The sequence below is a fragment of the Mustela lutreola genome, chromosome 8 (genome assembly GCF_030435805.1).
Source record: "Mustela lutreola isolate mMusLut2 chromosome 8, mMusLut2.pri, whole genome shotgun sequence".
Taxonomy (NCBI): Eukaryota; Metazoa; Chordata; class Mammalia; order Carnivora; family Mustelidae; genus Mustela; species Mustela lutreola.
The window spans coordinates 126,321,072-126,333,944 of record NC_081297.1 but is presented as its reverse complement, the minus strand read 5'-3'; the positions used below and the strand labels follow the sequence as shown (position 1 = coordinate 126,333,944).

Below are 12,873 nucleotides of genomic sequence, written 5' to 3'. Positions count from 1 at the left end.
ACTATTTTCATCTTAAATTTCTGTGCCTCACCATTCAGTTTTTCTTTATTACTGACCCAATCCAGTTAGTTAAAATTTTAAGTGGTCGGATATTTAAAAATCTTTCTGGCCATTTTAGCCTTCCCCTCCTTCCAAGTGTCAAACACATTTAAAATATTCATACCTTAAATGTATCATTTTAAGTTCTAGCCCTAACAGTTGATAATGAACAGGTACAGGAACATTTAAGTTGACATTTAGATGTGTGAATCTGATCTAAGGTTCAGTCTGGAAGTTTATGATGCTTTCATTTGACTTACCGGAGAATGATGCAAGCTATTTTTATATTTTATCAACTTTACAATTAAAGAAATCCACAGACATTTTTGTGGTGTTTAAAAGAGGAACACTTCCTGTGTTTAGCTGAGTTAGTTGGTTTTTAGCCTGGCTTGCTGAGAAGCATTAACTACCTTTTTGTTCACCCATCTGTTGAGATTTTTTATAATTCTTTCTCATGTCTAAATGGAGAATATGGAAGAAAACTGGGGTTTTATTTCCATTCTTTTCTTACAAAATTATGTGGTCATCATTCTTACAAGCTCTTTATGATGCTTTTTTTGGTACAATAATAAAATTCTTTAAAACTTTAGGAATATTATTTGTAGTTGGGGAAGGGGATGTTTATGTTGAATCTAATCTGTGGTATTTGGGATGGTTGTCTTAATTTTAAAAAATAAGATAGATAATAAAAAATAAAAAAATTAAAGAAATGTTGTAGAACATTTTGCGTTACAAATATCCTAAAGGAGAGCTTGCTTTTTTTTTCTGCATCTGTGAATGAGTATGCCCATAATAGAGATTTTTAAATTATTCTAGTCAGTTTGTGAAAAAGGAAAGAGATCATCAGTGTATATTTTATATTCTTTAAAACAGATACAGCCTCATTAATGCCTGTGTTTTGCCTTTTGGCTGATCCAGTAGCTAGGAAAGTGTGTACGTGAACCACAGCCATCTGTGTGTAACAGATGACAAGTATGTTTGTAATAGTAAAATGGTACCGGTGCTTTACTTTCTTACCTTATTTTCCCCTGGAGCCAAACAGCTGTGTAAATAAAAAGATTTGCTGCTTTGCTCTACAGCTTTTGGGTCTAAATGTTGATACAGTATTAAAATCCAAAGGTGCTGGGTGCATTTCCAAACATCATGCACTTATTTCAAGAGTGACAGAAACAGGCTGTAATATAATGGCTTTTTATTTTTTGAGTTGTGTTTCTTTCAAAATAGAGCCACTAAATACTACTACTACTACGACTACTACTACTAAGAAATGATTTTGGATATTGCTGTACCAGTGACTTAAACACTTGTTCTTACTAATAATCAAAAACTTATTCAGTAATCCTGCTGAAGCTGATTCCTGCTAACTTTTCAAAATATTGTTCTACATTTAAATGGATACTGATTTTTTTTAAAAGAAATTTCCTGTTACTGAGGCATATTAAAGGGTATGTATATGTGGCAGCTTTGTCTATTCCCAGGCCCTGTTTTCAGTATTAAGAATAGAGCAATGTATTAAAATGCCTCTTCTCCTGGAGCTTGCCTTCTAGTGGTGAAGACTGACAAAATTATTCTGAAGAAATATCACATGGAGAAAAGGGACTACAGAAAGTAAGGATTCTCCTGAAGCAAGGATCACATAAGTTATAATCTCAGAATCATATAGGATTTAGAGATCTGTTCCACATCCTCATCTACAAGGAAACTGAGGCAACCAGATCTTTGAGTTATGTTATCTGCTACCTCCAATACACAGTTTATGAGTAGCAGGCTGAAGTTCACAGTTATTTATTTAATTAAATGAGTATGTGTTGAATGTTAGGTGTATAACGCTATGCTATATTCGTTGGGCATCAACCACAGCTCATATATAGTTACTTGAATTTCTGCAACACTAAGGATAGGGATTTATGACTCTTGGAAGAGGACTCATAAAACACATTTAAAGAAGAGTAAAACTGATACCAAAGATTAAAAAACAATGTAACTAAAACGCAAAAATTGATTGGTTAAATGGCTTTTGACAGTACACTAAGATTCAGAAAGTAAAAGATTGATTTGATGAGACTGGGTTTTTGCTTTGGGGTATTTTTTAGTTATGGAAAATACACATAAATTTACCGTCTTTGCGATTTTTAAATGTATAGTTCAGTAGTGTTAAAGACCCTCAAGTTGCCTTGCAACAAATCTCCAGAACTCTTTCCATCTTGCAAAATGGGCTTTTTTTTTCTTTATAATTCCTTCAAAAATCCCAGAGGTAGGATGTTTTAAGAATGGTTATGGAAGTCAACATGACAGCTTGTCAGGTTTCATTATCTGGGGTAGGGTGGGAGGTTTGGAAAAGGCCTTGGGCATTCCTACTTTGTCTTAAGACTTAATAGGTCAGGAGTTTAATAGACTATTATAGCAAGGTTTATCTTCAGCCTTTGAATGGTTTTACAGTTTTTTTTTACGTAAACAAAAATAACATGCTTATTAAATAGTTAACTGAAATTGTATAGCTTTGGGAATTTATATTAATTTATTTTGGAAGTATTTTATTATCTTTATCAGGACAGTACACCCAGGAATTGAATGAGAAAGCATGTGTTATCATGTGACCTTGGCTTGGGAAAATGGTTGGTAAAAGGAAATAGAACACCCTATCCTCCCCCAACCCCAACTTTCCTCTAATACCTTACCAAATGTTGTGACTTCTCTTGAAATTTCCTTTGTTGAAAAAAAAAAAATCATCACTAAATGAAGTATAATGCCTCTGTATATTCAAATACTTAATGTCCAAAAGATATTTTGAAAAATTGGTTTTTTTTTTTCCAGTAAATCTAGCTTTTATTAAGCTTTAAATCCTGTTGAAGAATAAACATGAAGTGTAAGACTAAGATAAAATAAAGTATTTTTACTTCAGGTGTCCTTGGGGAAATGTGACTAGGTGATAGTGATAGTATAGGTGGAAAAACTTAAAAGAACTGAAAAAAAAAATCAAAACAAAAAACCAGATGTTTGAGTTCTTTTTTTTTTTTTTTTTTTTTTTTTTTTTTTTTTTTTTTAAAGATTTTATTTATTTATTTGACAGAGAGAGATCACAAGCAGGCAGAGAGGCAGGCAGAGAGAGAGGAGGAAGCAGGCTCCCTGCTGAGCAGAGAGCCCGATGCGGGCCTCGATCCCAGGACCCTGAGATCATGACCTGAGCCGAAGGCAGCGGCTTAACCCACTGAGCCACCCAGGCGCCCAGATGTTTGAGTTCTATATAATTTTCATCTTATAGGTCTTTTGTATGAGGCTTTTGTTAGGTGACTTTAGGTTAGGACCAGGTCTGTACAAAACTAACATAGTATAATCGGTGTTTATTTAAGAAAAATAGGTGTTTGTTAAGTGCTTTTGATATAATGTTAGGAAAGGATTGCTACAGTAGAAATTGTCTTTGAAATGCTCTAGAAGAGTGCTTATTAATAAAGGGAACACAGTATATTCACCTGTGGAACTTAAAAGAAGTACGCATGTCCAGGCTGTATGCCCAGAAACTCTGACTGATCAGACATGTAGTTGAACCTACACACATGATTTTTTAAAAAAATAAAGCTCTGTGAGGGATTATAATGAAAATTCCCAGTAATATTCCCCAACTTCATAATGAATCAAATAATATAGAGGAACTAGTTTTGTTTGTAAGTTTGGAAAATTTCTGATTTCTGTATTCCTTTTTAGGATAGTTTTGGGGGTTCTAGTGAAGTAGATTCTTGAGAAAAGGCACTTAGACAACTCTATGGTATATCACTGAGGTAGAAGAATACCACTACTTATTGATATATAATGTTAAAGGGTTTCATGTCTATATAACTGAGACAAATTCATTCAGCACTCAGCAGATGAACTAAAATACTACTTTCTTCTTCTATACCAATGATTTCATTTAGTGTCCACTGAAGATACGGTAATCTGTTCCAGAATTAGAAGAAAACTTTATTGGACTTGCTAAGAAATGTACACTGTACCCAGAGCTTTGTATATTGGAATTGAAGGTCAATTTAAGGAATTTTCAGGAGTAATGTGGACTCTTCAATGAAATATAATCTACCTAGTAAAATGCAAACTCACCATATTATCAAAAAAAGTAAAAATGTTATCAAATTTATTTATTTATCATCTTTTGCTTTGGCGTTTTTTGTTTGTTTTTTAGCATCATATTATTGTTTTTTCCTTTCTAGAGATTAAGAAGCCACCAGTGGCCCCTAAGCCAAAGTTTGTGGTAGCAAATAATAAGCCAGCTCCACCTCCTGTTGCACCCAAACCCAATATTGTGATTTCTAGTGTTCCACCATCAACAAAGAAAACCAAACCAGCAATAGCCCCGAAACCAAAAGTTCTGAAGGGCTCACCTGTTAGAGACATTGGGCAGTCAGCATCAAGGAAAATCATTGTAAACCTGGAAGAGCACAAACAGGAATTACCTGAAAATGCCGACAACTCTGACTGTAGAAATGTAGGGCATCAGAGCAGTAATTATATTTTACCAATGTGTTCCTGCAGTTCTCAGTGTGTCCATAAACTTGGGAATAGAGAGAATTTGTGTGTAAAGCAACTTGTTTTAGAGACCCTGGAAACGCATGAAAACTTAGAATATAGTAAAATTGAGGAGTCCTCTTCAGCCGTAAAAACAAGGAGTAGATGTGATTCTAATGTTGAGAATGTCAAGAGCCAGAGTGAAGTCGTTTTAAAGGCAAACATCCTAGAAGAGAAGCTCAAAGATGTTTTAACACAACGAACATCACCTTTTATTTCCCTACCGAAGCACAGATCCACAGACAGCCCAGAAATTAATGATGGCTATAATTCCAACAGACAATTCAGAATTGAGTTTGCAGATTTGTCACCTTCCCTGTCCAGCTTTGAAAAAGTTCCTGATCATCACCATTGCCACCTACAGCTTCCTAGTGATGAAACCTATCAGCCTAGCAGTGATAAAAGCAATACTTGCTTTCATTCATCTGGACAAGAAGCTCTGGAAAATGGTAAAAGTAGTACTTTTTTATCTTCAGATGGAGTTAGTAAGAAATCAGAAGTCAAAGACCTCGGTCCCTTAGAAATTCACTTAGTACCACATACTCCCAAATTTCCAACCCCCAAGCCCAGAAAGACATGGGCTGCTCGTCTGTTACGTCAAAAGTATGTAGATGTGCCTAGTGAAAGTACTGAAGAACCAGAGAATTTAGACAGTGACTCTTCTTGTCTTTTAGAAGCTGGTTTGAAAAACGATAAAATCAGTGTTCTTCATCATAATGTTTTGTGTAACCAGGAACAGGTGGACAAAGTGAAGCCAGGAAATAAAAGTGAATTGAATGTGGACTGCAGTGGTGACAGACAAAATTTAGTCAGTCCACAGAAAGCTGTGTGCCCTGAAACATCTTCCTTTGAAAAAATGGAAACAGATTCTAATTTAAGTTCTGACAGCAAGACAATAGATGGTTCTAGTATGTCACTTGCTGTGGACAAAGGGACCAATTTTATAAGGTACAGTACTTTATCTATGAGCCTACCAAAGCAGCTCAAATTAACCTGCAATGAACATTTGCCTACTACCTGCAATGTGGGAGTGTCTGCCCCTCAAATACAAAAGGAATCTACAATAAAAGGTGAAAATTCCTCAAGAATTGTCCCCAAAAAACCTCAAAGACACAGCTTGCCTGCTGCAGGAGTGCTTAAAAAGGCTGCCTCAGAGGAGATTGTGGAGAAAAGTTCTTATCCCTCAAATGAAGAAAATAATTCAGAGAAAGGTCTAGAAAGAAATCACCTTCAGCATGTGTGTGCCCAAAACCTCAGTATGTCATCCTCCTTTGATATGCCTAAACGGGCTTCAGAAAAGCCAGTGTGGAAATTACCTCATCCTATTTTACCCTTTTCGGGGAACCCAGAATCCTTAAAGTCTGTCACTACATCATCAAATAGTGAGCTTTCAACTGCCATAACTAAGCCTCGAGCAAAATCATTATCTGCTATGGATGCGGAAAGGTGCACTAAGCCTTGCAAAGACACTCAGAAGAAAAACTCTTTAAAGAAGTTGCTGAACATGAAATTGTCCATCTGCTTCATGAAAAGTGACTTCCAGAAATTTTGGTCCAAGAATAGCCAGCTTGGAAACGCAACTGCAGGCAGCCTCTCAGGTGGGGAGAGGAAAGGAATTGAAAGTGATTGGCATGGCATGTTGGTAGAAGAGAAGAGAAGTAAACCCATCAAGGCGTATTCTGCAGATAACTATAGCTTGGAATCTCAAAAGAAGAGGAAGAAGTCCCGGGGCCAGACCAGTGCAGCTAATGGACCACGAGCTGAGTCTTTGGATGACCAAATACTCTCCAGGGAGTCATTATCTCAGGCGCCTTGCAAATCTGTCACAAGTGGCTGTGCCCCAGAGTATGAAAATGTACGCCATTATGAGGAAATACCAGAGTATGAAAACTTGCCATTTATAATGGCCATAGGGAAAACTCCCGAGTTAGAATGGCAGAATTCCAGAAGCATGGAGGACACTGATGCAAATGTGTACGAGGTAGAAGAGCCATATGAAGCTCCAGGTGGCCAGTTGCAACTTGGACCCAGACATCAGCATTCCAGGTAACACTTAGGTGCCAGATGGACACTGTGCTTTTGCATTTATTACTGAAATTAACCTCCCAAGAATGCTGTGAGATGGGGGGAAATCACTTGGTAAGAGAGTGGTTTAGTTAAGCACATATTAAATTATTTCAAACTGCAGTGTTCTTTTATCATAGTCAGTATGGGTATTTTCAATGCAGGCTTGAAATAGCTGACTTATTTTAGTATCTGATTCAAAGAATTTGAACCAGTGGTAGTGTAGATAGTACAAAGGAGACCTAGAACAGCAAGGTTGCAGGCCTCCAAAGCACCAACGTAGAAGGAATAGCAGGAATTTAGGGGAGGAAATTGGCCAGGTCAGTGACGTTTATTTGTTAGGTGTAAGAAATGTGTGCAGTTTGGGGGTGCCTGGGTGGCTCAGTCAGTTGAGTGTCTGACTCGATCGCAGCTCAGGTCTTAATCTCTGTGTCATGAGTTTGAACCGCACACTGGGCTCTACACTGGGTGGGAGCCTACTTAAAAAAAAAAATAAAAAGAAAGGAAAGAAAGAAAAAGGAATTTGTGGAGTTTGAAATCCATGCATTTGCCTATGGTGTCCTCGTCAGTTAAAACCTCGAAATTTACAAAATTTCCTACTCTGACGATTAGTTATTTTGCTTTTTGAAAACTAATTGCTGGCTTCATATGGATATAGGAAAAACACAGGAAATGGAAAGCTATTATCTTTTCTTTCTCATTTTTTAATATGTGTTTACTACCTCTGGTATCCCTTCTCCAACTTTCTTATTGAAACCTTGACTGTCCTTGATGGTCCAGCTCAGCAACCATTGACTTCATGAAGCTTTTACAGACCTAGTAGGAAGTGTTTATTTCCTATTCTGATCTCCCCATTATGCTGTGGTATCTTTATAGGTTTTATCTCCATTTGTCTTATGGTATAGCTTATACAGTCTGATATTCTGTATTCAGTTTTAAGCTCCACCAAGAGTTTGAGTTGTATCTTTTTTTTTTTAAAGACAATTTTATTTTAATATTTTTAGTTGAAAATGAGTCATATTTTTTATCCCTTATGGGGCCAAATGGGGTTTGGAGGGATGAGTAGGTGTTGGTTGGGTGAAAGAATGAATGAAAAAGAAGGAAAGTAAACACTGCAGAAGCTTTGTTCTCTCTCTGTAGTCTCAAAGAGGGCCTTCGCATTGCATTTAAAATGTTGTGTGTATAACATAAAGCACATAGGCCCTTTTTGAAGTCTTCATGCTCTTAAGTCATTAACCTCAAAGTAACCTTTGAGTACTTACAGTGGGACTTTTGTAGAAATAGTGACATAGCAGAGGATCAGAGAATTATCAGGTGAATGGAATAAATAAAAATGTCAAGCAAAATTTTATAGTACCAAGTAAAATTGTTCCAATTTCTTTTAGCTTTCAAATGCTCTCCCAGCATGTTTCTTTACTCATCATCTGTGCCCTTCCTCCACTGAGCCACAAAATACTTAGCTTCCTTGCCTGACTTTTCTCATAGCTGACTCCATTCTGCTTACAACTGTCTACTCTGAACATTAGTATTTAGGCAGAAGTCTTTTCCTTGGCATAAATATTTTGACAGAGAATTGAAATTAAGTATCCAGTTTAAAAAAAAATGTGTGTTCTCATGCTTGTTCTTGTCTCCCTGAAATAGTTTTGTTGGGATTGCCCTGTTTTAATATGTTTTTGTATATTATGTGGGTGTGTATGTGTCTGTGTGTATCTGGGTGAAAGAGGAATTAATTTGGCTTCTTTATGATATATGATTATCCTTAGCTAAGATGGAGTGTTTTTCTTGAAATTGGAGGTTTTGCCCTCCCATTGGCCTTCAGGCTTAAATCCCAAGGATTTGTCATTATTACTAACACCAGCTGTAAACTTCTGGAATTTGTCCATTTTCTGGTATGCTTCTTACGCAGTGAGGGCACTGCTGCTCTGGTGCTGCTGGGAAACCAGGTTGGAAGGGGTTAATGTACACAACTAGCCAGTGCAGCTGCATAGCATTGGTAAGGAGGGTTCTTTCTCAAGGCCACAGGAAACTGAGGGCGGCTTTGGACAGGTTACAGGCTGTGAAGTAGGGCAGCCTGGTAGAGACTGAGAGAGCTCTGCTTTTGAATTGGCTTTCCATGGAGATTTTTGTCTAGGCCTGGAGCAGGGAGCCAGGTTTGAGTGACTTGAAGTGTGCCAGCTGAATCCAAAGCCTTCAGTTGTAGGGTCAGACTAACAGCTTTTCCTGGGAGGGTGTACCTTTTTAAAACATTGAATAGATTAAAGAAAGCAAAATCTGAGCCTTCATGAGGAGGATACCTGGACACCTTAAAACAAGGTAAATGAGAAGTGGGACCTGCATTTCGGATGAGCCGATTGGATCCAAATGGACATCCTGTTTGGCAGTCTGGCAGTTGAAAATATTAAGACCTCTGCCTTGGAGTAATTGATTTAAAGTCCAACGCAGTAGAGGTCTAAAATGATAAGAAAAAACACAGATGAACCCTATTTAAGACTCATCTGCTGAAGTGAATAAAAAAGTGTCTTTAACAGTTTCTCAATCCTCAGGAAAGAGATTCTGGATCTTTCCTAGGGGACTGGTTTACGAGACTTAACTGGTTTTTCAGAGTCCACATATACAACCAACCAGATTCTGGATTAGTAAACAGACATTGCCAGCCCTGGGGTGGCTCATGTGGTCACGTTCTTTAGAGTACAGATGTTTCATGAGTCCAACAGCTTAATATTTACTAATTCATAACATGTTTATAATTTATCAGGAAATAATTGTATGTAGTCCTCATACAAACAAGATTGTGTTCTAAAAGTTCATGATAATTTGGAACTTAGAGTGTATTGCCTGCCCAAAGAAGGAGTTTTGGAAATGTTGGTAGAGGACCCAGGTTAGCATCTACATTATATTAACCATTACTATCCTGGCTTTCCCTTCCCCTTTCCTAGGTGAATTCTTCCTCCCAGTGCATGTTTGTGCTGGGGCAGGATCTTCGCCCAGCCAGGGTGGGGTTGAGCACGGTGTCAGAGGAGCAAATCCCCTGGGTCTGAGATGGCAGTGTTTGTGGAAAGGGTGAGGTGACTAAAGAAGAATGAGGAAATTGGGGGCTGGGTTTGCTTTGAGAAAGACTGCAAGGCATTGGGAGTGATAAGGAGAAGGGAAGGCTGGGTGGTTGGGATTTAGTGTGCAGTGGATTTTCTTTCCCTCCTTCCTCCTTATTGTTCTATCCCTCTCTTTCCCTCCCCATTCTCCCCTGCGAGATTCTGCTGATTGAGTTTGTGACCTCCGGCAAGAATGAGTAGGAGAAAGCAGGAGGAAGGGAGTTGATGGGGGTAAGGAGTGGCTCTGGGAAGCCATCCAGGAAGTTGATGGGGGTAAGGAGTGGCTCTGGGAAGCCCTCCAGCAGGGAAAGGTGAATAGCCAAATCTGAAAGAAGGTAAGAGAGTGAAGGGAATTCCTCTGGCCATAGAAACAGTTGCTTTACACGTTCTCAGATAGGTTGCCATTTGCTTACTGCTGGAGTTCTCAAAAGCAGTTTTGTTGGGAGCAAGATTGTGAGTAACTCAAGCATTCTGGTGCCATTTAAGTGTTGTTATGAGCTCTTTTTGCCGAAATGTTTCAAGCATGATTATCCTAAAATACCTAGCTGGCACCTCTCTCTCACTGGCACGCATGTTAATCAGTGCTCATTTACTATTATTATTTAAGAAGTTTGATTTTTATAGGGAATTTAATAAATGTGAGCCTTTAATATTAAAGAGTTACAGACAAATCAGCAAAATAATAGTGTGCAAATAAGGGGATTTTCCTCTTGAAATTGTAGCAGATTTTTAAATTCTCTAACCAAGAAGAACTTTCCTTGGAACCTTTCTAGGTTTTTCCTCTATTGTTTTAGTTCTTTTTATAAGCACTTCAAAGAAAATGAATGATTACTGGATTTTCCTCGGTAACTTGGCAAGCCTTCAGTTTATTTATTCCACAGTCTTGACCATGTGTAAAGCACTTTGCCTTCAGAGCTAAATGGGGGGCGAGGGGGGGTTGGCATTTCCCAGGAGCTTCTGTCCTGTGAGGCAGCAATTATAGGGCAACATGGTTCTGTTGATCCAAGCTCTGTCTGAGTTATACCTCAAGAAAGGTATTAAAGATAACCTCACAGATTTGGTAACACTTGACCCTAGGCTTATAAAATGGACATGATTGAATTTAGCATTTAGGAGGTCATTTTCTAACTTCACTGGTGCTCTGGGGGCTGCATTGCAGACTGAGGATTTCAAAGAGAGGAAATGGAATCAGCCAGTGCCGATGGCTGTTTCTTGAAACTTTGCCCAGAAGTCCCCATCACTTGACAGGTTTCGATTTATATTCAGGTTTTCCTAAAGTACCAGGATTCAAAATAAATTTCAGAATAATTTCTTCTTAATTAATCAGTAGATTCTTGTTTCTGATGAAAGAAAGTATTACGCTTTTGTTTGTTTTCTCCCCATTTTAAATACAAAACTGGGCTGAACAAACTGCCAAATTATAAATCCTCTAAAATCCTGTAATGACTTCTGTGTTGTAAATCATCAAACCCCATCTAGAAGATATCTCTCTTGGGTTGCATTTACCATCTGGTGGTGTTTTTGCATTTTACTATAATGATTAAAGTATAAATGAATAGCCCTACTAAGCATTTTCATCCTGTCATAGCACCGATACAATGCACAGTTAGAGGGTGAAGGTTAGGACTCCTATATCTCAAAAGAAGCCCTTTCCTCTGAGTTATTTTCAGCACCAGCTCAGGAAATGTAGAAAATTCGCATGGCTCTTTATCTTTCTTGTGTTGGAATCATAACACACAATTTTGGCGAATCTGTTTGTTTACATACTTACCCTACATTTGGAACTGCAGCTCATTGCGATGGATTTTACTTCTTGGCAATAAGGCTTTTCTTTTTTCCCTTCCAAATTAATTATTAGCAATTAGTGAAACTGCAGCTCTATCACTCTGGTCTCATTTCTTGCCAAAACAGATCAGTGATATTTTATCAAATATATATGCTTTTATGTGGTAGAATGTGACTTTATACTTTTAGAAGTATATTTTTAGTCAAGAGATAGAACAAATATCCTACATTGTGATTGTGGGTACACAGACACACATACACACACATCCTCTCTAAATAAAAAAACATTATTTTGAGATAGCTGATATCTGCACATTTAGAAATGATTGGTTTTCCATTGCTGTTTTTATTGACTTTTTGAATAGTAAAAGTCTAGAATTTTTATAATTTAGCCAAGCATATTATGATTCTGCTTTTGTAAAATTACTGTCAGTTGTATCAGTGAGACAGAAATCGCTTTGCAAAATGAGCTTCTGACCGATTTCCTGGAAAAATGTTCTCAATATGAACCTTTCGGGAAAGAGCACATGTAGGGAAGGGACAAGGAGGTCCTCATTCTTTTCCTAAGCATTTTTAATTCCTGTAAGGACCTGAGAGGTAAAGACAATCTGATAATCCATCAATCTGTATATAGATTGAGCCTACTAATAGGATGTTTGGAATTCAAGGCATTTTTGCAGTAGAAGTAATTGTAAGTCTTGGGTTCCTAGCCAGCACACAAGAACTTACTTAGCTTCTAATATATGAAAAAAATGCGGTCGGACTGACAATGCTAAAACAGAGCAATAAAATAAAGTTTTTATAACTTTTAAATGCTGGTACATTCAAGAAGGTAGAGGGGAGTTTGTTGAGGAAAATATTAAGAGGGAAGGAACAGGATGAAGAGGAGGAGAAGGTGAACTTTGACTCACTATCCCTTCAGGTAGATCAGGGGAATTCCAAATCTAGGCTCATATTCTTATGTAGGGGGTAAGTATGTTCGTATTTCAAGCATTCATAACTAATGCCTGTGCTTTGTATATTACTTTTGTAAGCTTTCTGTGTTCTTCCAGACGTTTCTTTTAAATGCATCATCTTTTCCTGGAATTGCATAGATTAATTTGGTATTTAGGGAAAATATTTAAAAAAATAGATAAGTTTATATGAGCCTATTAATTTTAATACTTCTTTTGTAACTGTACTGGGAGGAAAGTATAGCAAAATGTGCTAAGACTCAAAGAGCAGTTCCAGTTGTAACACATTTAGGTATGGGAAGCTCTAAAGAGATACTTACTGATCTTTTTATTAAATACTGAGTTTAAAAGTTAAGTTCAAGAACTGAACTGCCTAGTTTGTTCTG

The 12,873-nt window shown here is 37.4% G+C and overlaps 1 protein-coding gene across 3 annotated transcripts in view; it reads left to right on the top strand.

The window, feature by feature from the left end:
• FGD6 (FYVE, RhoGEF and PH domain containing 6) overlaps positions 1-12,873 on the top strand; it is a 122,069-nt gene that overhangs the window by 1,617 nt on the left and 107,579 nt on the right. For all 3 annotated transcript variants that reach the window (XM_059186542.1, XM_059186541.1, XM_059186540.1), the window contains exon 2: positions 4,242-6,642. In XM_059186542.1, the coding sequence (XP_059042525.1) occupies positions 4,242-6,642 (2,401 nt within the window). The remainder of the gene's footprint in view (positions 1-4,241; positions 6,643-12,873) is intronic.